Source organism: Lepidochelys kempii, chromosome 9, assembly GCF_965140265.1.
Source record: "Lepidochelys kempii isolate rLepKem1 chromosome 9, rLepKem1.hap2, whole genome shotgun sequence".
In the NCBI taxonomy this organism is placed as follows: Eukaryota; Metazoa; Chordata; order Testudines; family Cheloniidae; genus Lepidochelys; species Lepidochelys kempii.
In genome coordinates, this window is record NC_133264.1 from 37,413,492 (window position 1) to 37,439,132 (window position 25,641).

Genomic DNA, 25,641 nt, shown 5'->3' on the forward strand with positions numbered 1-25,641 from the left:
ACTGTGGGCCCACTCTACCCTATTTACTCACTGTTCTCACAATGCCTTATTGGTGGCAAACAGCAAACCCCTCCAGGTGCTGTCATCACTCAGCACAACAGCATGTGGAGCCCCACACCCACACCCAGCTAGATTGCATGAATGCTCCCAGAGCCACTCATGAATCATACAGAGAAAGGCGCCAGCCACATCCCCCCAGGTCCCAGCCTTACACCCTAAGAATATACCATCTCGAGCAAAACAAGTTTATTAATTGGTTTGCCACTTCATCAATGGAAAGTGGACATGCACCAACCTTTGGTAAATCTGCTCAGGTCACAAACACTTCAGGCAAACTCACTGGTAAAGATAAACAGTAAAACAAGTTTATTGATTACAAAAGATATAATCGCTTAAAATCTAAGTGGCAGGCAAAAAGTCAGAATTCGTTACCAAAGAAAACAAAATCAGCACACAATCTAAATCCTAAACCTGTAAGACACTAGGCAGTATTTAGATCAAGCAGTTCTCTCACTCCACTGGATGTTACATTTCATAAGGCACAGGTTTCACCCTTGAAACCTGGGCCAGTCTCCTCTGCTGGTGTCTTTAGTCTTCTGAGCAATCTTGTCACTTGCAGTGTAGGTGTGGGGAGGAGAAAAGGCCAAGCATGGGGCCACACTGTGTTCGGTTTTATGCCCTTGTTCCATATGCTTGGAGAACATAAGTCCAGGCATGTCTGGTGGGCGCTGCTGAGTCACCAGGCAAGGTAGAGCAACTCCCCTGGCGTCATCTTGTGCAAGTGAGTGATTTCATTGTACCTCCCTGCTGGACAATGGCTGTTGATAGTTGTTCGACACCTGCCCAGGCATTGGTTAGCTCCCTTGTTGTAATCTCTGGGGATCTAATATCTGGGCAAATCCGCACAGCATATTTTAGTGACAACCATACAACACAATCTCATAACTTCCTATGTACCAATGATATACATATTTAGATAGAACAATGGCTTTCTGCAGATCATAACCTTTCCTCTGATACCTCACATGGCATGCTTTATATGAAATATCACAATTATATATAAATGATAAATATGGGGGTTACGGGGCACTCCCCCAAGGTACAGAGTGTCACAAAGGGGCAGTATGCACAAGAAAATACTAATATGAAATATATGAAAATTCAATTTTTGTCTTAGTACTGCCTATCTGATAAGACAACTAGACTCACTTCTTCTATACTTGTAATAATGACAACTTTTATTACCTGTGTTGAGACCTAGTCTAACCTGTAGTAACTAGTCCTCACATGTCTCACTAACCTTCCTTCTTGGATTTATTATGCTCATTTCAATGGCCATTCAGATCAATGGAAAGATTCACAGACTGGCAATTAAAATACCAATATCCAGGAAAATATACCGTCTTAAGAGTTCTCTGCAGGACTCATGAACACTAGGGGTCTCCTGCTCTTATTTACACCTGTATTACATCAGCATAGCTTTGACTTCAATAAAATTACTCTTTATTTACACCAGTTTAACTTAGAAGAGCATCAGGCCTATTGATTTCACTGGAGTTATTCTCAATTTATACTAGTGTGAGAGGAGAGAGTCAGGTCTCACAACTGCACTCCTTCCAGAAAGAAGTCTCTCAGTTCCTGGGGCCTGATTTTCTGTTGCCCCACTCTTTGTGCGCTCATTTACACCACTGCAGAGTGCAAAATGGGCATGAACACTATCAGTTCGGTAACATTTTATGTTCAGTTTGCTACAGAATGTGCAGGGGTAATGGAGAAGCAGCTTTAGCTCTCCAAATGCAAATCTGACACAAAACCTGCAGAGCTTCAAGCAAACAACCTTCCTCAAGTGCATCTTGTTTTCCACTATTTCTCACTTTAAATGTCCAGCTAAAGATCCTGGAAACTGCACTTTGCTGTTACCTCAACAATCCCCCTTTATCACTACTTAGAAAGTCCCAGGGTTGCAGGCTAGCACTATAGCTATAACACCCTTCATTATAAGCGGCCTGCTGAAAAGCAGGTGTTTGTTAGTTAAACAGCTAAATTTCACACTGATTTGGGGGTTATATTTGTCCAAGGCACAGCCTACAGGCCTGGAAACTCAGCCTTTTGACTCTGACTGGGTGAGCCCCGCTTTGAAACAACCCGGTACAAGCCTTTAGTCCCCCCACAGAAAAGAAATCCTTAGCGCCCAGCACAGTCACGGAGAGCTTTACGCAGGCGCAGGGACTGCAAGACCGGGCCCACCAGCGGCACAATCACGGCTGGGAAGGGCGGCCCGGTGCCATTCCCAGGGGGCTGCGGTGCTCTGTCAGTGCCGCAGCCCCCCCGCACCGGGGCGCTGACCAGCCCGGGGGGAACGCCCCCCACGCCACCATTTGGGGTGGAAGTGTCACGTTCCGACCTACCCAAAGCCGCACCGCTCAGCACAGGGCCCTGGGTGGGAGCCGCTGAGTAAGGAGCGCGGGACGGCCAGGGAGAGGGCCAGGCCCTGCACTGGGGGCCGGTAGCCCCTAACCCAGCCCCACGCGCTGTCTGTTCACCGTCGGGAGCCGGCTCGGCCAAACCGACCCGCTGACGTATCGTCCTAGGTGCGCAGCTGTCCTGGCTCTGCCTGATCACACCAGACACATCCTTCCTTTCGTTCCGCTCGCACGCCGCGGGTGCCGCACGGGGAGCGCGTGTGCCAGCCGGCCACCGGGGCGGCGTGAGATGGGGAGAGCAGCCGCCCTGGTACAGGAGCAGAAGGAGACTCGGAAAATCAGGCGGTGCTGTTGGGCAGTCCCAAGGCCTGGTGAGTGTGGCGGAGCCGGGGCCTTCCTGCGGGCGGCGCATGCGCAGTGCGGCTGTAGTGCAGGTGTGTGACATGCCGACGGTCAGTGTGAAGCGGGAGCTGCTCTTCCAGGCGCTGGGCAGGCGCTATAGTGAGTGCGGGCGGCGAGCCGCGGTGCCGGAGCGGGGGCTGGGCAGGAGCGGGTGGGGCTTGGCGGGCGAGGGGGGCTCTCTGTTGCTCTGGCCTGTCACCAGCTCTCAGGTCACTGCCACCGGGGCACTTAGTTGCCTTCCCGCCTCTTCCTGCTTCTGTTTTTGGGGGCTGCTCCCCACCGACGGCTAGCTCCAGTGCCTGTGCCTGCCTTTGCTCGGGGCTTTCCCAGTTAGCAGCACGATGCTGCCGATCCGATCTGAGTGTCCTGGCTGTAATAGCGGCCAGCCGTGAAACTGGCAAGACTCTGGGCCGCTGTCATTGGGGGAAAGGAGCCGTCTGTGCCGTGTGGCGTTGGCTGTATGTAGGCTTAGACGTCACTGCAATAACTTACACTTAATTCCCCAGGAGGCGGTGTGTTTGCACAGCCATAAGGGCTAAAAACGCTTTTAATTAAAGCTTGGTTTCTTCAGAGGTTCCTAGCGTTTGCTTGGGGAAGCTTCTTGCTTACCGTGGCTTGGTGGATTTTTCAGGTTCTGTGTGCACATACATGTTATTTGAGTCTCGCTTACTGATAAAATATAGGTATACATTTAAAATTACAATCTAATTGTAAAACAGCGTATTGGGGAAAGCAGTTTTTAATTTGCTTGGCTTCTGAACCCTGAGTTCTGGATTCTGTTTTTCATTGTAATAGTTCATGGATTCAGAAATACATTTTTAAAAAATTAGGGAAGATAGGTAGGCCTGATAGGTAAGATAGTTTAGGCAAATTACCTTTTCCCGCAGCCCTTCCTTTTTCCTAATTTCTCTGGCAGACTGGACCTCCCCATAAGTCATAGGGTGAGTTATGCATCTAATTTATACCCAGCTGACTGAGAAGGTAATGGTTAATAGTGCACTGCTTCTCATAGGCTTGTCTGTTCTTTTGCTGATGTGATGTGTTCCTGCTCTGTTATACTGTGTGGAGACTAATCTGAAAAAAGCTAATGGTACAACAAATTGTATTCAATACTAACTCTGATATATTGTGATCTAAATCTTTTGCTATGAATTTCACAAATCAATAGCTACAATATGTATAGCAGATATTGTTACTAAAATAAAAGTAAAGATAAAATTCTCAATGACTTCCCCCCCTCCCCTTGCAAATAGTATTTAGGATTCTATTCAGGGAAAGTTGTCTTCAGAAGTCTGAGATCTGTTTTTTAGAAACCAGAATTAACCCGAGTATTTTTCTTTCTTCTTAGCTGATGAAGAATTTGATGAACTTTGCTTTGAGTTTGGTCTGGAGCTTGATGAAATTGTAAGTAATATGTTGTCATTTGTCACATTTACATTTGTCTTTAGCCACTTGGCTGTGCGGGATTGATTGCAGTTCTGTTTTGATAGAGGGAACCAGTCTGTTGTGTCTTTGGCAGTTTAGCTGCCCTCCACCAATAAAAGAGCCTTCTCCGTGAACATCATAAGTAGCGTATATGACGCACAGACACTACTGTTCTGCTGTAGTGGCCAAGAACTTCCAATGTTGGCATCCCAGTTACAGACTCTGTGTTGCAAATACTTTACAAACTGTACTTTGGCTTTATTTTTTTTATGCAAGGTTGTACAACTTCCACATAAACTTAGTGTTTTGAGCATTTTATATAGTGACTTAAAAGTAGTGGTTGAGGTCTTGATCCTGCATCAGAATTTTCTAGCACTGGCACCCACATTTTTGCAGAGTTCTGCTGAATCTAATACTGTGTTGATGTTTTTTTAATTTCTGGTTTAGTCTGAAGTGATTAAGTTGATCTTCTGATTAGATCATTTATATGTATTCAAAGGTTCTTTTCTTGTATGCTTTATTTCAGAATAGACTTCAGACATTACTGACGGGATACTGATTTACAGCCAAAATGGAAGAAATAATTAGGTCCAGTTGTGTACTGGGATCTACTAGTCTAGCCACTTATGCCTGGGCTAGTCTTTGTTTCCAATAATTCAGTTCCAATAATAAACAAATATTCCTTTGCGTTATTGTATTAAGACTTCTGAATCTGAGAGGTACTTTCAATTAGTACAGTTTCTGATGCTTTAAGTACCCATTTCACGTATAAACCCACATTATGCCCTTTAAACCACACTTGTTAATGAATACTATTTATTTTTTTAATTTAAAATTATGCTATTTTCTAAGCATCTTCAATGCTCATTTACTCCATTATTCGTGACTCATTTCGTGATTTCATTTAATTGTAGACGTCTGAGAAGGACATAATAAGCAAAGAGCAAGGTGATGGAAAGGCGGAGGGTGCATCAGATATCATTCTCTATAAAATCGATGTTCCTGCTAACCGATATGATCTTCTTTGTCTGGAAGGATTGGTCCGAGGGCTTCAGGTCTTTAAAGAAAGGTACTGTAGCACTGTGAGATTTTTTTTATACTTTACTTATTAACGTTAAGCAGCTGATTAATAAAAGTGCTATTTGCTTGGCCTATGAGGGATCTCTGATCTATAACTTCACTGTAATTGCCAAAATGTTTTCTACGTTCCAGAAATCTTGTCCAGAGAGGCTCACAGCAATACTCTTTCACAGAGTAGAAGGCAGCTGTGTCTGATATGCATAGTCTGAGAATGACAATAATGATTCCTTCTCCTAATTTCCTAAAGGAGGTCTTTAGGATTGTTGTTGTTGTTATTATTATTATTATTGATTGTTGATATTGTTATTGAAATAATATACAATGTTATAAAAATGTTCTCTTTTTTCAATTCACAATTTCTCTGAAATTTTCTGTGCAAGTAATTACCATTAACATTAATGATTGATCTGGCTAGACAACCTGGGATCGATCCTGCAAGGTGCTAAGTGCCCTCACCTCTGCTTGAAGGTAGTGGAAGTTGAGGGTACCCAGGATTGAATCCCCTGTGACAGAACCAGTTTTCTCTAGGTGTGTTCTTGTTTTCTTTAAATCTAGGGTTTTTTTTGGGAATCTCTGACAGCAGTGGAGTTGTCTTTTTGAGCGTATGTGTTTCATAGTACACTGTACTTAAGTTAGTAATATCCCGGTAGGAAACTTTTACATATACGTTAACAGTTTTTACAGAATTTTAAATGCTAATAAAAATTGATAACATTTTGACCATAAAGTGCATTGACACTGTTCTAATGTTTCCTCCTGGTGCTCTTTTTGGAAGAATGTTTCACCCTCAGTTGTAAACTTTATTTCCATTTTTGTTTTAGGATAAAGGCCCCTAGATACAAAAGGATTATGCCAGTGAATGTTGACGTTCAAAGGCTGATTATTACTGAAGAGGTGAAATTATTTGCTGAACCTTTGTCCGTATCTTGAAAGCTTCATCACCAGCAAACATACTCTGTAATAACTGAGTTTGTTTTAAATTTTAGTCAGACTAAGGCTACAACTTATTTCCTATGCAATAGAAGTTTAAATGTTTTCTCCATTCAGTGATGTACATTGTAACTAGTGGTCTTCATTGTAGCTCATATGGGAATACTGAACAAATTACTTTGTAAAGGATAACCATGTAATTTCAGGAAAATTCATACCTGTGCATCTCCAATGGTTTTCTGAAACCAAATTCTCTGTAGAGAAAATCCTGTTTCCTTTACCAAACTAAAAGTAAACTATTTCCTTTGGGGATATGGGTACTCTTTGTGCATTTTCCATTTTTATAAGAAAGTGTTAAGCATGTCAAAAAATTCAAGACGCACATTGTTTTCAATGTGAGAATTAAATTTTATAAATTCTGCATATATGAAATTTTTTATCGTTTGTAACTGTACTGCTCTTATAAATTGTAGACTGCTCAAGTTCGTCCTCATGCTGTAGCTGCAGTCCTTCGTAACATAACTTTTTCCAAGGATCGCTATGATAGTTTCATTGACTTGCAAGAAAAACTACATCAGAACATCTGCAGGTTAGTTTTTAAATCCAGTGAGAATAAAGCATATGGTACATCACCATTTATATTGACTTAATATTTTTTATTGTGAAATATTTAATTTTATTCTTGAGGTGGACTTGAGGTTCACTTTTCCAAAGAGATGTTATGTTTACACTCATGCTTAGACAAATATTTTTCAGCAATGCTCTTTGACATTCTTTATTTGTCTTGCTTGATGCTGGCAATTCTCAATGCATTTTGCCATAAGGGGGTGACGTCTGCTACATAAGTCGTGGAAGAAGCCTCTTGGGTAAACTCTCTGCCACAGTCCCATTAGATTTTGCATTTGACTGTTGTGTGTGTTGTTACAAAGCCAGTGTACCACGCATACTGCAGTCAGAATGCTCCTAGGTGTAAGTGCTTCCACGCTTGTAAAAATTGCTATTCTGCTTCAACAATTAGCTATGTGCATGTTTGAGACTGTAGTGCCTCAGAGGACATTACCTTAAATGAACTCCAAATACCTATAGAAAAGTCATTGTTTTTCCTTGTTTCCTTTGTAGGAAAAGAGCGTTAGTAGCGATTGGTACCCATGACCTGGACACCATCTCTGGTCCATTTACTTATACCGCTAGACCTCCTTCAGAAATTAGGTTCAAACCCCTGAATCAGTCCAAGGAGTATACTGCTTCTGAAATTATGGATCTATATAGGGTAGGTGTCCTTTCCAAACCTTTCACATGCAGTGCTGAAATCTCAATTTCTAGAGGGATTGCAAGACTTGGGATTGGCACCTCTGCGGATCTTGCCAATAGTGGTGGTAATTTTATGTTGTGGCCACCTCTTCACTAGGAACTGGAACTAGATCACAAGTTCACTTTATGCAGAGCACCAAACAGACATATGGAAAGGTAACTTTTGTTTACTGCTGATGTGAGATCACAGTCTAATGTACAGATGTGAAATGGTATACAAGCTAAAAGGCTCCATACCCAGTTATCTCAGTCCTGGAGATGGTTGTATGAAATATGACAAATATTTTATTTGAAGGATTATAACTGGTGTATTCAGCTGTCTTTTTTTTTTAATTCCGCCTCAAAATGCTCCTTTTGTTTTCATGGGACAAAATAGAGGTCCACCAGTTGTCACAAAAATACCTTAAAATTCCTATGTGTGCTCACTGAAACATATTATAGTGAACAAAGTATCAGCCTCATATGTTGGTGGAACTAGTTTTAAATTTTGTTGCTATAGAAATTGTAATAAAAATACAGTGAGGTGGTTTGTTTTTTTTAATTCAATGCGATGAATTCTTATCACTAATAGAACATATCTGGATTTTACCTTTTTAAAAAAAACAACAAAAAAACCCCTATGTATCTTTTTACTGTTGTGATGTCTAAGACAGTGTGATTGACTGACTGAAATAATTTAGCCTTTCTCCATTTGAATCCTTACAGTTGTTTTGAATTGAGCAACTTCTGTTTCTCTCATATTTATTTGACATTACTCACCTAATTTCTGCAACTAGCTCTTGGGGTGAAATCCGGCCCCATTGACATCAATGGGAGTTTTGCAACTGAGTCTAATGGAGCGAGCATTTCACCGTTGGTCTTAGAATTGTTCATGAGCATTTGGTTGTATTTGATATTCAAAATTGTGCTGTGCAGTTCAGTTTTTATTACCCATGTAAGTCACGTGGTATTGTTTTTTGGATAAACATAACTCTTGGAATCAGGCTTCTGATGCAGATAGTCACATTTATCAACACAAAGATTGCTTTCCATGAACATTTTGCCTTAATGCTCAAGGTTCTGGAACATCCCATGAATATTCTAGGGATGAGCTTACTGGCAGGAAACTGAACACATGAAGGGTGAACTGAAGCAAGTGCAGTTTTTTTTTATTTGATCATGTATTTGCAGAAGATGTTGAAATATTCGCCTGGCTGTAGCAGGACAGGGTGGCTGTTTAAAGTGCTCAAGCTTAACAAGATGCCATTCTTGGCTCCCCTCCACAATGAAAAGAACCCCATGTGTGGGTCAATAATTAGTGGGAAGAAGTCATATCAAGTCTGTTTTAAAAAGTAACTTTTCTAATATGGAAGTGTTCATAGTGTTGTCATTTCTATAAAGCACCATGGGACACATGAGCTTTTCATAACAAGTAAAGAGAGCCCCAGTATGCTCTATCTAAGGTGATAGGACAGGACACTGAGGTAGAGAACAAGCAAGGAGGAATAGAGAAGCTAGAAGGAATACACAGAAGAAAACTGTGTTGTCTATGTTCTAGCAACAGATGTTTATATTTAAAATAACACCCACCCACCCCCAACACCCCTCATATCATGGGTCTTTTAAGATGAAATCGTTTGGATCAGATACTGGAGAGCATCTCCGTGTAAACCCATCAGTACTAGGAGACTAGAAATTTTTTTTTCTTTATTGTTCTAGAGCTAACGTTTTCACCTTTAAAACCAATTGCTGTAAACCAGGGACACAGTTACTTTCGCATGCTTAGTGCTCTCTGCTTAGGACAAGAAATGGAAGTTCCTTTACGATGAACAATCACAATGTTCGGCTTGAGTAAGATAGGGTGGCTGTGATCCTCGTACTCACAGATTAAGAAGTAATATTTTGAAGTTCGTGTTAAAATGAGAAAATAGAAAATTGTTTCTGGGCTTCCCTCCTTTTTTAAACAACTTTCTGTAGTGAAGTAATATCTGTGAGCCTAATCCTTTACTCAGGCAAAAACGTGGATGGATTATGTCATATGGTGATGGTTCGTGATTGAGATAATCTGAAATTCAACTTGTACTTTATTTCTCCAGACTGACAGCCAACTTAAGCATTATTTACACATAATTGAAAACAAGCCACTCTATCCAGTTATCTATGATAGCAACAGTGTCGTTCTTTCCATGCCACCAATTATCAATGGTAAGATTACATATTATTTTGCCACAATTATTTTTCTGATGGTGTAGCCAACAAACATTTGAGTATTATGTGGGTTGTTGCATTTTTCTTAAAATGGTGTCATGATTTTTTCATTTATTCTTCACTACTAATGCAATGTATGTTTCTGGTACCCTTGCCACTGGAAACTAAATGACGGACTTCTTTGTTGGGGCTTTCATGAGCAACTATGGGATAGGCATAACAGGTACAGACCTATTGCTCATCGGTCATTTGGCTGAAGAGTTTAGTTCAAGGTGAATCAATAACTGGTAGAATTTGTATCTCTCATTGTGTTGTAGGTAATAGTGAATGCTGGTCCATTTGCCTGGGCGTGAATCCAGTGTAATTATCAGTACTGTTAATCAATTACTGTGAGAGCATTTGGTATATAAAAAATTAGTCCAGAAGGCTTTGATTAAATAAATAATTTTTTTGGGCTGCAATTTTTGTTGGCACGGTTTCTAACAGTGTTTCCTCTGAGTATAAGAGGGACTCATGGATGATTTGAGAAGGGCATTTCTGGTGACTAGTGAAGCAGATCAATACTTGATACATGATCAATACATGATAATGGCAAGAATATTTCCTTAGACAGAAAGAGAGATGTAGTTTCATTTTACCCATAATAAGAGTTTAGACCAAGAGTCAGTATCTCTGATGTAATCAGGGTCTGACACACTCTCTACAGTGACTGATCTGATCACCAATGACATTCTCACTTTGGATGTGTTTTTCTAGTCATCCCTACAAATCTTAAACAGCTGACCTGAATTTTAAGAGGCAGTGCACTTTTATCTATCTCTGATGTTTAACACCTGTTCCAAATTCGAATATGATGTCAGCCACAGTCTCTGATCCTTTTGGAAATGTTCTTGATTAGGCTCATTGCAGCTTCAGATTATTCTAGCTCTAAACATTCCAGCTGCTTGCATTTTAATAATTCAAAAGGCTGAATTAAATTTCACATATCTTGGTGTATTTTAAGGGATGATGTTTCAGAGATGTTTCAAAGTTAGAATCAATGCATCATATAGTTCTTGAAATGTAAACACGTGAATGCTCATTTTAGATTATTGTGGGAACATTAACTAGAGCTGGTCAGGAATTTTCCAACTAAACATTTTTTCTTTGGAAAATGTTGAAACAGAACTTTTTGCCAGTGCATACCAGTTCCTACAAAAGTTTTGCTGAGAGAGGTTTCTCAGACCAAGAATGAATGGATGGGGCTGGAGCTGAGGGGCAGAGAAAGCAGAATAGCCAGTAACCAAGTCGTTGGGGTACTCACCTGGGATGTGGGAGAGGCAGGTTCAAATTCCTGCTCTATTAGATCAGGTGAGTGCCCTAGTGTGGATTTCTCTCTAGTTTATCACCAAAAAAAAAAAAAAAAAAAAATCAAAAGGTTTCAGGTTTGTCCTGATATGGAATGGGAAAATTTTTGAATCCTAAAAACTTCTTTACATCAGTCTAAGAGCGCTCCAAAATTTTACTTGCTCTTTTTTAGCTTTTGTGCTGCAAGTTGGAATCCTCCAAACTGTGAACTGGCCAAAAAAAACAAAACCCAGTAACCAATTCTTTCTTGTCAATGTTGTTCTGCTATCCATGTTATACAGCTCGCATTACCATGGGATCTGAGCACTCACAATTTTTACATATTTCTCCTTTCATCATCATGTGAAGTAGGTCAGTGCTATTCTTCTCCACCTCTCCCCAAGGGGAACTTAAGACACAGACTTGACCAAGGTCACACAGGAAGTCTGTAACAAAACAAGGAATTGAACCCAGGTCTTCCAAGTCCCAGGCGAGTGTTCTAACCAGTGCGCTATCCTTTCTGTCCATCCTTTCGGCAATTTTGAGGGAGGGGCAGAGGTGGGGAAGGTTATTGAATTTTCACAAGTAAGAAGTGTCTGACCAATAGACTGATAAGTAAGTATTGACCAATGTCCTTGGTTTAAATATGGGCTGTTTGTTTTCTCTCTCATTTTAAAGCAGGGAAGACCCTGTGTATCCCAATGTGCTTCCCATTAGGCTTTACCTAGGACATGTCAAGAAAAAGCCCTCAGTTCTTCAGAGTAGTGACTTAGACCTTGCCTACACTTGTGGTGGTATGTTGGGTACATGAACCTACAAACCCCAGTGAAAGACAGGCTGTGTAGCTACACGTGGCAGTGAAAGACTCCACCAGGGCAGGCACAACGAGGAAAGGTTGCGGCAGCGGGGCGCTGCTGGAGCCTTTCACCACTGCCTCCTCACTGCCAGAGTCTTTCTCTGCTGCCAAAGTCTTTCACTGCAGCAGGGAAAGGCTCTAGCAGGGGGACGCTACACTGCTAAAAAAGCAGTGTACATGTGGGAAGCACTGCTTGGTGTGTAGAGAGCCATGAAGGGTCTATACGCTAGAGTTAAAGCTTGTCTCTGCTTGGCTCGCCCAAGCAATGCCTTACTGTCTACACTGTTCTTTATACCCATGTTAGCTGGGTGTGCAATTTCTGTAGTCTACACATCTCCACAAGTGTAGTCCTACCCTTAGGCTATTTGTCAATCTGAGTGATGTTTTAAAAATGTTCATTCTCTTTATTCAGGGGTGCTTTCCTAATCCTGCAGCCTAATAAGCCACAGTCATGATGTTGGCACTTGCTAGAGCAAACCACATCCTCTGAGAGTGCAGTGCTAGTTATGACCACGAGGTGGGCATTGTTTTGCTATTTTGCTTTCCCTGACTGGAGGCTGATATTGCCTTCATAGCTCCCACAGACCCATGCAATCTCCCAGAAATGAGTATCCCAAGTTCACTTTGAACCCCAGTCTTCCACACAAGAGTGTGTGTCCCTGCTATTATGCATTCACTCTTGCCTCTTGATTTATAAGAGGAGACTCGAATTTTCTATTTAAGAGCTGTTGGTGCTGCAAGAAAAGTGATTTTCTGGCCAGTGGAAGACAACAGCAATGTCATTGGATTCCGAATAAGGTGAATCAATATCTGTGTTGTTCCAAGAAATATGCTAACCTCTTTTAATATGTGTGTTTGGATTTGTTTATTGTAGGAGACCATACAAAAATAAGCCTAAATACCAGAAATGTGTTTGTTGAATGCACAGCCACTGATATTACAAAGGTAAATGAAGCTTTACTGTCTTTGATATGCTGTCATATCATGGTATACATGTAACTGTTTTCTTCTAGGGTAACAGGACCATCATGCAAACAAATAAAGTAGATGGGCATATATTATACATTTTGGAGCAGGAAAAGTTGAGGGGCCATTTGGGGAGTGTATTAACCAGCTTGTCCTCATGCTTCATTTTTATGACTGCTCTGGGGATAACTCAAGTTTTTTAAAATGTTTCTAGTTCCATTTGTTCAGGGCCAGACATTTTTGTTCCTGAATGGATACTGAGTGTTCAATTTGAGAGTAATTCAGATTAAATACTCTTTCTTGCTGATAGTTGTTCTGTGCTTGAACAGCTCTGAAAAGTGAAAAATACCTTGAGATTATTATATTTTAGCAGAGTTCTCTTCACAAAGAATCATTTCCCCCTTGACCCCTTAGCAATAAAACTTCTTGGGGATGCCTTTCTTCTTGATAATTCTATTCTAATTTGTTTAAAGAGAGAGAGTCAAATGAAACTGAAGATCAAGTTTCCAAGCATGAGTACACTTCTTTGTAGGGGTACAATTCTCATTGTGTCAACCCAGGGGCAACCTTTCCCCACCCAATTTTGGTAATCGCAAGTCCAAGCAACTTTTGTGGATGCACGTTCACTCCTTTGAGAATTTTGGCAGAGTCCAACTTATGCTTTGTAAAAGCAAGAACACTTTTTTAAAATTAATCCATATACTACAAGGGTTAAACTAGATTTTTGTGTTATGGGAGGACATTCTCGGGGCTGATAAATGTAATTAACACATTGAGGGAGGCCTCATTTTTTGAAAGATAGAAGTAGGGAAGCTAATGAATCATCAGGTTGAAAACAGTGTGTTTGTTCTAAATAAGGTAAGTGCATAGGTCAGCAGGCTAAGAAGACAGAATGTCTGAGCCAACTAAGAGAAGAGGGAAAAGACCCATGGAACTATTTACTATGAACTAGATAACAAGGACAAAATAAATTAGAAATGTGAAGATGAGGTAAAGAGGAAGTCAAACCATGAACAGTGCGTGGACAGTGCATGCTGTAAAGAAACCAAGCAAAGTAACCAAGCCAATCCAAAAACATGTGATGCAATGTATAATAAATACAATGAGATGTGTAATGTATATAAAGGGAGAGGGCTTTGTGTAACTTCGGAGCTGTGATGTATCCTGCATCCATCACCCCCTGCATTTGAGTCTGATCAACTCAGCCTAGCATTGCTGTGTGCCGAATAAAATTACCTGAGTGACAAAGTCTGGAGTCGAACTGTGTTCTTGAAGTTGAGTGGAAAGAGGTCTTGGAGGGAATCCCAACAATAAGCACCTTTATTGTGCTTTTTTTACTTCTTTACAACTTATGAACATTAAAATGGATGTTCAGTATGTGTAAAGGAAATGTCTGCCTCAGGCTAAATAGGTTTTTTGATGTCTCACAGAAACTGATTTGAATCTTATGACTCATGCACTAACTTCTCAAAATATCCTCCTCAAAAAACAGATTTTACAGTTTAGGTCAATCTGATCATGTTTTTTTTTTTACAGAAAACACACAGTCCTAGAGTTTATAGACTCTTACTTGCTTTAACTTCAGTGGGACTGTTCATTAGTGTAAGTCTTTGCAAGATCCAGACCCATATTGTAATAAAGGCTCTCATGTCTTTGGGAGCTGAATTTAGCTAAAATCTCTGTGTACTTCAGTGCCATCCAAAGCCTTCCATTTTTCATGTCTTTGAAGGGACTTCTTTGTTACAGAAGCCCATTTTTTTTTAATTGAATGTGACCCATGAGATGTAAAGTTGTATCTTGCATTCTAGATTTCCATTTTTTCGTTAAAGGAATAAACAGAGCAGTGTTCACTCTATTCTAAGTTAAACATCTGAAGCATGACAAAGAAAATCTGATATTTTGTGTCATTTAAAATTAAATAGCAGAACCCACAGATTTTAATGTGGTTGTATTTCTTCATTCTTGTAGGCAAAAATTGTCCTCGATATCTTAGTCACGATGTTTAGTGAATATTGTGAGAAGCAATTCACGTGAGTAGTATAATCCTTTACTGTCAGTGAGATCAGACTCGTTGGTCAAATCCCACATTTTACACACTTTGACTTTTTTCCCTCCTCAGTGTTGAAGCAGCAGAAGTAACTTATCTTAATGGAAAAACCTGCATCTATCCAGTAAGTATTCTAGTGATGACTGGGGGATAAGGATTTCTATACACATGAAGGTTTGGTAAAAGACAGTGGCACAGTCCTCATTTCCTGCTATCCCACTAGCCTGTTCACTGTAAACATTCCATTTCTGTCAAAGCTAAAAATATAGGGCTGCTAAAGTAGTCTGATATCCCAAAAGAAGGGGAAAGTTTGAAACGGGTTTGAGGTCACTGTTGTAGCTTAGAACCCATTTGAAACGTATTATGCCTGATCCAGTAGTAAGTATAGCTACAATCAAGGCATGTAATCTAGGGTCAAAAGCCCATAGAAGTTGCTTTTTCCTGCAATGATTGCTTAGCTTGAAGTTTTGCCCCCACAGCTGTCACCCCCTATAAATTGATGGGCAATTGAAATCATCCTTGGCTTAACTTTTTTGCTTATCAGATCTGGAAAGTTTTTTGATGCCTTTCAGTTAAATAACTTTAATGTTGCTTTTTTGGTCCTTTGCTCTTGGAAGCTCCAATCATACAAGGAACTGCCTGTGGGCAGATGTCTGCTCAGTGACTTCAGAGGGGCTCTGCATGTGCTCAGGTGCCCACCCATGGATTTCTCTGTAGGGTTAGGGTGATAGCTAATGCTTTTTTTGCTTTGTTAAAAATAAGCAGAATGGAAATGGTCCCACGTTTTCCCTGAAAGCAGCTGTGGACAACTGGAGATCTAGTTAGGCTTAGCATAGATATCAAGCAAGTGAAATTTGGTTAATTGAGAGGGGAAGTGACTTTTATTTAGATTCAGACTTCTTATAGTCCTATATTGGTATCTTTTGTTTTGATAATGTCTTTTTGACTCAGTGCGGTAAATGAACAGCGGGGTGGGGAGAGGAACCTCTCGTTAGATTCCAAATCCCTCCCCTTCAAATTAAGTATCCAGTATCTACATCTCTGGGTCAGACCTCCAGAAAAAAATGGAGAAAACCAGACATCATTCCAGATACTTCTAAAGCAGAACAAAAATCTTTTAAACCCCAAAATTTCCAGGCCTTTATATGGCAAAAAAAGAACTAACTCACTTTTTCCCTCTTGAGGCAACTGTTTAGGAGGGTTTGTTTTGTATTTAAACAATTTTACTAACGAATTTATCACAGGGTCTTGTTTTATTTTTTGGTTTGTGTGTGTGTTTTCCTGCTTTCTGTGGCTGCAAGAGCTGCACTGAGTTTTACAAAAGCCTATGTCTGATCTGATTTATACATCTGGTAAAACAAGGAAGAGAGAATTATGTCATCTCTCTGCTCTGCTCAAGGTGTCAGGAATTGCTACCTTCCTGGTAGTTTGATTTGCCCTACTCCCAATAGCAGAATTCCAAAGTCCATTCCAGAAACCTGAGTTCCCAGGCATGACCATTAATCGTGTCAGTGCTTTGTTTTTGGTATTCTCTTTGTCAAATGTTCACTTGAAAGGCATTAAAGGTGCCTAAAAACTTACATCTTAACTAAAAGTAACTTTATTTGAGCATATCAGGATGTTGTTTGTTTAAAGTGTATTATGGTTATTCTAAAATATTAAGCCCAACCCTGCATTCCAGAATTCTCCTCTGTGGCTGTCAGTGGTGTCAGAAGAAGTTGGATTAGAAAGATGTCACAGCTGGATCTTAGTAGTCACAAATGTAACTTTCTGTGTAAACCCTTTTTTTCCCTTGTAGGAACTGGCTTACAGAAGAGAAAAAGTGAAACCTGATTTAATTAACAAGAAAATTGGAATCAGGTATGTTGTGCAAACCTAGCTTTTATTTTAATTGAAATTAATGAGCTGTGGTAAAATACGTCGGTTATTGTGATATTTTTATAATGTATATATTGTGTATTCAGTTGAATTTTAGAATGCACTAAAAACTGGCATGTTAACTTGAGTAATTATATCAGCTACCTAAAGATGCTCTTCAACTAAGTGAGTGATTCTTCATTTCCTCCTGTAATTATTGTGTAGTCTTGCTGGCAGAGAATTGCTGTCATGTTTTGTCTAAGAGATGGCACTGATAGGTGATACATATGTATACAGTTTGAAAGTACTTTGAAATTCTTTATCATGGAAGACACTGTGCAAATTAAAGGTAGTATCTTATTTAAAAGCTAATCAATGTGATGTAAAAGTCCCCTAATATTGATTCTGTTGTCTTGTTTTAGTGAAACACCATCAAGTCTTGCAAAGCTGCTGACCAGGATGTGTTTGAAGTCACATGTCACAGGGAATGGGAACAATATAGAAATTGAAATCCCTCCTACCAGAGCGGACATTATCCATGCATGTGATATCATAGAAGATGCAGCAATAGCTTATGGTTATAACAACATTCAGATGACTATTCCAAAAACATACACCATAGCCAATCAAGTAAGATTGTCCCCATAAATAAATCTCTATATTGTCAGTAAATGACTAGTGTACACTAGAAGGGTTTTGAGAAAAACAGAGCCAAAGAATTAAACAATATTTGGACATGCTTTGCTGTTGAAGGCATTTACCATGGATTGGATACAAAACATATGCCCAACTGATCTGAGTAGAGCCAAGACCAGTGGTTGCTGGTGCTTGGAAAAAAGACAGGGTTTAAGCGTGGACCTGTTGTTAGATCTTTAATTGGGAGATTCATTTTCTCAGTCAGCTGGTTGATGCTTTTTGTTTGTTTTTTAAAGCATGCAAGCAACCTTACTAGCAACATTCACTGTAGTGTAACATGCAGAGTTATCAAGGAAAAGCATCATAAATATTTTCAGATTGAAGATGAAAACTGTCTTGATTTCTTCTAGTTTCCTCTCAATAAGCTCACAGAACTTCTGAGACAGGACTTGGCAGCTGCTGGATTCACTGAAGCGCTCACTTTTGCACTGGTACATTTTTCTTAACTTTGGGATTTTTTGGTTGTATACTGAAACAATTAGGGAGCCAAATCAGAACATAATAGTCTTATGGTGTCATGCAGTGTAAATGCAGCAAATGTTATGTGATCTTGTTTTGGGACATGCTTGTTTGCTAATGTTTTGGTATTACAATATAATGAGTGTTGTGTGAGTTTGTGTCCTCAGAGGAATTGAATGGCTGACTGTTAATCTGGCATATATTTGAAAATATAGAGGTGAAATATGGATGCTGAAATGAACTGTTCTAAATTTCACTTAACATGAATAGTACTGAGGTAGAAGACTGTCAGACTGTTTCTCAAGATTGCCAGAGTTTAATAACAAACCAAATGTATTTGGTTACAATTTAATAATGTGGAAACAAAATGAATAGTGATACCCCATATATAACACTGCAGTTCATATAGTTCACAGCCATTCCATTCTGAACTCTTTTTTGGGTATTGTAACTTGTCTGTGAATGCTTGCTTCAGCTGTTTTAGTGTTATGCAAAGCCTCAGTCAGCAAAATTGTTTTTTTTTACAGATCTTTTTAAAGTTTTTAAAAAAGTATAAATTATGCATTAATTGTACTCTTACGTCCCCATGCAACAGTCTCACTTCCAGCTTCCTGCACAGATATAGACTGTTATAGTTGTTACAGTAGTACTCAGACCCTTGCAAGGGATTGGGGTTTCACAGCAAAGAGTACTTCTTACCACAGTTATGTCCGTAACTGCAGTTAGTATAGTTTTGAAAACTGGAATTGTGCAGACCATTAGTTGATAATACAGACTAGTAAATGTTTTTAAAAAATATTAAATGCACATGACCATATTTAGTTTAGCAAATCAGATATCAATGTACAGCAACTCTTCAGAATAGATTTTAAAACAATTTTTAGTATGCTAAATAAGTTCTTTAGAATAAAAGTACTTGGGTGAACATAATGGCAGGTGCCCACGTGCTAATATGGCCACAGAATTTGTACCAGATTGTGCCCTTATATTTGAGTAGATCTAGATGTATAAAGGATTTTCAGAAATGCATGAGATTTATATAACGAATAGCTGACCCTGTACGTGGTGCAAAAAATACACATGCACACATGCACCCTGAAAGGACACTCATCCTCCTTTCAGAGACTGTTATCTGATTTGCAGTTAATATTTGGATAATATTTTCAAAATCATCTAAGTGTCTTATGACACTGACTTTCAATTGGACTTAGGCTCCTACAGCACTTAAGTGCCTTTGAAAATTTTACCCTTTGAAACCAAATACCATAATCCCAATGTAATGGGATAATGTAAAACTATAAAAATTGGCTTCAAACTTCTGTCTCTTGACTTCCAGGAGGTTCAGATGTGATTTTTTTTTTTTTTCAACTTTGGCCTATCCAGGATAATAGCTACCAGTTATTTTTCACTCTACCAATATGCAGTGTAGTAAGATGATCTGTAGTAGTACAATGATAGGGGAAGCACAATGTGTTCCTGTGTTCAAAGCTTTCACAGATTTTATTCATGTATTAGTTCAATGAATGTCTCTTCAGTGTTTTCAACATCAGATAACTGGGATGCTTCAAAATGCTGAATTTATATGCATCCCGGCAGTACATGTTATCTGATCTTTATGAATTGCAGCAGCATGTGATTACAATAGTAAGGGCTGTTCACATAGGTAGGGATTTGTGAGATCGGGCACTTACATCATGTCATGCATGTTTCACATCTGTGTTTCTGCTGTGGCATTGATATCTGAGCTCTGGCGTATCACTGCCAGGTTCTTAAAACACAGATATGAAACACACCTATCATTTCAGTGTCATACATACTGCACCATTCCGCAACCTCATGTACATTTTGGATGAGAAATGTCCATTAGTCATTCTCACACGTAATCCATTCTTTGGTTTGAGCCCAAAACTATAGCTTCAAAAGAGTAACATTGAGTTCTGTATGATTTAGCTAGTGTGTATTCAGTCCCGTCATAGTCAGCTAACAAAGTTTAGCTAGACATCTGAAAACACTTGACCATAAAAAATTCCTGCTAAGGTCAGCAATAATTTTTTTCCATTCAGAAGCCCACTCTTTCCAATGGTGTCAGCTGCTAATTTTGCTCACATTTGCTCAATCAACACCCCTTTTGGAGCACTGCCAACACAAATAGAACACTCTGGGAGGATTGCAGAATACTAGCAAATCCTCAGTTACATGCAGAGTTCATGTATCAATTTCCTAATGCATTAGTAGAGCTATAAATTCTGGAAATCTGGACTGTGAACCTTAGGTCATGTCTACACTAGCATTTATGTCGGCAAAAATTTTATTGCTCAGGGGATGTGAAAAAACACACCCCTGAGCGACATATTTTTTGTCGGCATAAGCGCTTGTTGGCGGGAGTGTGTCTTCTGCTGACATAGCTACCGCTGCTCGTTGAGCTGGTTTTATTATGTTGATGGAAGAGCTCTCTCCTGTCTACGTAACGCGGCTACCGGAGTGATCTTATAGCAACACAGCTGTATTGGTACAGCTGTGCCACTGTAAGCTTGTAAGTGTAGGCATGGCCTTAATGGTAGTTTCTGTCACTCAGTGTGCACAGGTGATCAGTGAGCTAAATAGGTCACTTGTACTATTTTAGTAACTAGCTTTTTAATGATACCTTGAGAGCCTAATGGAGCCATGATAGTTGAGGGCTAGATTGTGTAACCCTTACCAATGCACAGTAGTAGCTTATTCTGCAAGTAGTCCCAGTGGGATTGGTTTCTCTGTGCGAAGGCTCAGTGTAGGACTGATTCCACTGGGACTACTTGCACAGGAAATTACTATTCAATGGAAATCAGAGTGGAAGAATCTGTCCTCTTATTTTTAAAATAGTTGATAATTACCCATGATAAAAGCTAATACACTCTTGCCTTTTCCTGTTAATCTAGCATTATTTTGGTTAGTAATTGATGCATAAATAAACCAGCCCATTTAGATAGAAGGCTGAGGCTTCATTCTTCGCTTTCTTTTGTGCTTACAAGTGAGTATTGCAGATCAGCAATAGCTCTGATGCCCCTTAACATGACTCTCGCTGATCTTGCATTGTTCTTGATATCAAGTTCTATCATCGGTTCTCTGTATATTTTAACCATTTGACTGTGTTTGGTTGGTGTTTTTTTTTTTCTCTCTCCTCAGTGTTCCCAAGAAGATATTGCAGATAAACTTGGTGCGGACATCTCTTCAACAAAAGCAGTGCACATAGCTAATCCCAAAACAGCGGAATTTCAGGTGAGTAGTTTAATTTCAGGTCTAATTCTTGCACTACCAGCTTCCCTAAACATCTGAGAAGGTAGTTACCAATCAGCAAGGTAACATTACGAAAATACAGGTAAAGCCTGCAATTTGGGAGGTAACTTAAATATCGAAAGGGAAGAAAATACATAAAATGTGGTGACCACTTTTAATGCAGTTAGAAGTCAATAGAGAGATTATGCACATGTAAAATACAGTTGCTTGCAGTTTCTTCTGAGGGCCCAATTCTATCCCCCTTATACTTAATAATATTTTAAACAGTGTAAACTTAGTGGAATGAGGTGCTACCCAATGGGATTAGGGGTGACAAAATGGGGCCCTGTTTTGTTACAGTAATTTCCACCTTTAAATCCTAAATCTCTAAATGTCCGTTTGTATCAGCAGAATCTAGACTAGTTGCAGAGTCCAAAATTCAGCAGAGAGATCAAGTTTCACCCAAAATATAGGTTAGTAAAGTCAGGCTTTTTGAGAATCTAAGTTCAGTAGAAGTGTTTTCATGATTTGTAAATTCCAGTGGAAAATCTAGTCCCACTGAGCCAATCTGAAAACTGGGGCACTTTATTAAGACAGCATTTGAAGGCAGGGCACAGTAAATGTGGGTGAATTGCATTTGAAAAAACACTAATGTGAGTACCTCGTGTTTTGTTTCCTTGTTTTTCTATCATAGGTACTTCTGGTTGTCCATCACTGTGGTCTCTCCACATATTTTAAGCATATTACAGTACAGTATCTTACAATATCACCTGTGCTATTGATAGTCACCAGCAGGCCTATGAATGACTGTTCAGAAGTCATCTTAGTATTTACTTTCTGTATCAACAGGAATTGTCTTTATATGTTTAAACTCCACATATTTATGCCCCCATCAGCTTAATCCAAATTTCAAAATTAAGTTTAAACCCATATTTTAACTTCCCTGTGTACCTGGCTGCCACCTTGCCAGGTCTCTTTGCTGCTGCTTTTGCACCACTCATCAGTCATCTGGCTGATGTCTTGAATTTTTAAGATTGGTTCACAGCTGGCTTACAAATAAATAGCTTTCATTTGTCCATTATATATACACTACTGCAAAGCAAAAGAGCTGCTGAGCTCCTAGCTACTAAATCCTCTATTCTGGAGCAAGAACCCTTTGAACTCACACCACTGACAATGAGAAGTAGAGGAAGCATCCCATCCCTCAGCCATTCTCTTGCTTAAAAATTCATGAGGACCCTTGCAATATGATGACACATTCCTTGAAAGTATAACTGATGGTACATGTCACTTTGCATCAGAAATATGTATGAATTGTTTTAGTTCCTTAGAGAAATTCTCAATCTATGTATTTGGAAGCAGTGTTACCTTGTAGTTAGAGCTGGGGACAGGGAATGAGAAGTCCTGAGTTTTTTTCCCTTCCTGTGTCACGGATGTGCCATACAAATTCAGACAAGCCTCTGAAGTGCTCTGTGCCTCGGTTTCCCCTGCAAAATGTGGGTATGAATGTTCATGCACATTCATAAGACACTTTGAGATCCTTGAGCAGTAAATGCATGAATCTACATTTTCAGGTTTAATAATCCTAAAATAAAGAGCGATAAACTTCTGAAATTACTGCATTATTTCACCTGGTTATTTTAAAACTAATTCCAAATAAGCAAACCCAGAAAAGATAAAGCACCTACGCAACCTGCCAGGTTGTTTTACGCATGCAATTTCATGTTTGACCTGTAGGTGGCACGCACCAGCCTCTTGCCTGGCCTCCTGAAGACTATTGCTGCTAATAGAAAGATGCCTTTGCCTCTGAAACTTTTTGAAATCTCTGACATTGTCTTAAAAGATTCCACCAAAGGTAAGAGAACCCCATTGAGCACACAAGAGCTTTTCATATCTTCTGTGCAAGGATTCATGATTTTTTGAAAGAACTCTGGCCTGCTCTGTTTTAAGTTGCTGTTTTTTAAGAGGTGCTACTTCTATAACTCTGTTAAAACAGGTCCTACAGTGTTAGTGGTTTTAATTTTTATAATGTCCAACCCTTTAGCTGTTTTGGCCTATGTCCTTCAGGGAATCTGTACTGTACCCAACTTCATGGGCAAGTGCCTCTCAAGAAATGCTTATTTACTTGATAAATGGTAATAGTGGGTAAATCTCTGTTTATCAAAAATATTGCTACAGAATTCATTCTCGCTTAGCTCATGCTCACAGCACCAGCGTGGAACTCCCTTGCTTCAAAGGCCAGATTTTTAATGGTATTTGGGCAACATGCAGATAGGTGCCTAACACGCACTGAAATCAATGGTTCCTGTGCACTTTTGAAAAGCTCGCTAGGTACCTAAACCAAGTGATTCCAAAGTCTTGGCTTGTCCCCCATAGAGAACTAAGTAGGTCAGAGATCAATAAGAAAAGCTCAACTCATAGCCACCTTGGCCCAGGGCAGGATCCAGGGCATAGTAAGTTTGCCAGTGAGGATTTGTCACTCATCACACGACAGCTCAGACCATGCTACAGAAGTTGGGTCTGATGATTGCAATGGTATTTTTAAATCTTTATTGCACATCTCCACCTGGGACAGCCTTTGTTGATGCTGAGATCCCAGTGTGGGGGTGGGGAGACGTCTCGTGCTGAACTACCATATCTGAGGCCCAGGAGGACCTGTACTGGGAGTGTGAGACATAGGAGAGAATCCTATAGGATAATACCGTCAAATCTGCAGAATTTATAAATAACTTTTTTTCCTTTTAGGGGTTTAGTAAAAAGTGATTATCTGATCTGACAGATTTGTCTAAGTACTTTTTATTTTGTGATACCCTCCCTCACTCGATAGCTAATGTCTCCTTTACCATTGTAATAGATATGTAACCTATGTTAGATCAATACTGGGGCTGTGCACACCCTCCCCTTGTGTAAGTGGATGTCTTGCAAGTGTATTGCTGTTTCTTGGAGAAGACTGGGGCAAGTCCACGTGCAAAAAAAACAAAAAGAAAGAAAGAAATTCTTGGTGTTATAAAATTCCCACACATCTATCAAATCATCTACTTGAGAGTATGTTCCCATTTTATGCAGAGTGCTGAGATAAACATGTCTCCTTCAGTATCATGCTGCAGTCTTAGTTGGGTTATATTTTAAATAGCCAAAGCAGTCAGTTCATGTTTCAAAGATTTTAATGGTATTCTGCCTGGTTGTAGGCAGGATTGGGGCCTAAAACAGCATAATTTTTATTTGGAAATATATAAAAGTGCTGCAAGCTGTAAGGAAAAGAAAACTAAACTATATAAAAAAAAAATCTAACTCAAGTTACTGAATTAGTTTTTCTTCACATGGTGGCTTGGTGGAGAAGGATGTATATAGATCTGTTTCTCTGCTGGCAAGACCTTGTGTGCTGCGTTGCAACCCTGAAGCAAATTTCTGCCACTTCATAATGAAAAATCCTGACACTACCTTAAATACAGTAGCAGAAATGAGTGCTGCTGTGTTATCTGGTTTCAGCTTTTCATGCTGTGTTTAACCTATTTGGTGTCTATGAAACAAAGGTTTACATAAGACGTAAACAAAATAGCAAGTAAATTGCTTTGTTGATGAACTTAATTTGTGGATTATTTTTTAAAAATTGCCAGGAAAAATAAGCAATTTTAGCAAAGCATGCAGACTCTTTATTAAATGCAGACAGTTTGGTGATCCAGGCTCATTACTTGTTGGGCAAGGAGGCTGCCAGCATGTACAAAACATGGTACAGATGGCAGAATAGCTTTAGCATTCTTCATAACTGGTGTAGAGGTTATTTATGTTGGAGGGAAGAGAGCATTCCTTCTGGCTGCATGAAATGTACTAGTTAAATAAATTACTGTTATTTCATGGGTTCTCACTGTAGGATTTTTTTAAGCTTCCACTTATACAAATGGCCACTTAACTGTGTTATAAAAGCCTACTCTTAAAGTGTACTTTAAGTTTAGCAGTAATCATTGCTGTGGATTAAAGATAAATTCTTTGAGATAAGGGCTTTGTATTCCGATGTATTTGCACAGTGCCTGGTACGGTATGAGAATTACTAGAATACAAATAATAAAATTATTTTGTGGTATATATTTTCAGTAAATCTGCTTAATGTCTTTCCCAGATTAATTTTTGGGCCTTAAATCTAAATGTGCTGTAATTCATAGTTTCAAAGGAAAAAAGGAATGAGAAATCAACAACAGTTCTGTAGACATTAAACAATATGGGGTTGTCCTGTTTTCACATATGGAATGAGACTCCCTGCAGTACACTTATGTTATCATTCTGACTAACTTAATTTTACTATTTCATATTTTTGGCATGCAAAATTTCCAGTTAATTTAAAAAGTATGGATCAGAAGATCACTGACACTCACGGAATGTGAAGTAGTCATTTGTATGTGAATAAATATAGCTGTATAAATGCATTG

General features: G+C 39.4%; 1 protein-coding gene and 1 long non-coding RNA gene across 5 annotated transcripts in view; one reads left to right on the forward strand and one right to left on the reverse strand.

Moving 5' to 3' along the window:
* Positions 1-343: 343 nt before the first annotated feature.
* On the reverse strand, positions 344-2,497 carry LOC140917348 (uncharacterized). Its single transcript, XR_012160806.1, has 2 exons — positions 2,409-2,497; positions 344-890 (listed from the first exon to the last, which is right to left on the reverse strand). It is a non-coding gene; the product is annotated as an uncharacterized lncRNA (long non-coding RNA).
* The window catches only part of FARSB (phenylalanyl-tRNA synthetase subunit beta), a 53,408-nt gene continuing 30,010 nt past the window's right edge, over positions 2,244-25,641 (forward strand). The window contains exons 1-16 of one of the 4 annotated variants that reach the window (XR_012160805.1): positions 2,815-2,924; positions 4,174-4,229; positions 5,165-5,319; positions 6,152-6,224; positions 6,734-6,849; positions 7,380-7,530; positions 9,647-9,755; positions 12,815-12,885; positions 14,875-14,936; positions 15,026-15,077; positions 16,752-16,813; positions 17,233-17,440; positions 17,857-17,937; positions 21,128-21,220; positions 21,912-22,497; positions 22,955-23,032. Coding sequence is in view for 3 of the 4 variants with exons in the window: in XM_073359948.1 (XP_073216049.1) it covers positions 2,834-2,924; positions 4,174-4,229; positions 5,165-5,319; positions 6,152-6,224; positions 6,734-6,849; positions 7,380-7,530; positions 9,647-9,755; positions 12,815-12,885; positions 14,875-14,936; positions 15,026-15,077; positions 16,752-16,813; positions 17,233-17,440; positions 17,857-17,937; positions 21,128-21,220; positions 22,955-23,072 (1,498 nt within the window). In the remaining variant the exon portion in view is untranslated. Of the gene's footprint in view, positions 2,795-2,814; positions 2,925-4,173; positions 4,230-5,164; positions 5,320-6,151; positions 6,225-6,733; positions 6,850-7,379; positions 7,531-9,646; positions 9,756-12,814; positions 12,886-14,874; positions 14,937-15,025; positions 15,078-16,751; positions 16,814-17,232; positions 17,441-17,856; positions 17,938-21,127; positions 21,221-21,911; positions 22,498-22,954; positions 23,073-25,641 lie in introns of those variants that run through there. The other 3 variants (XM_073359947.1, XM_073359948.1, XM_073359946.1) reach the window with 3 other exon arrangements.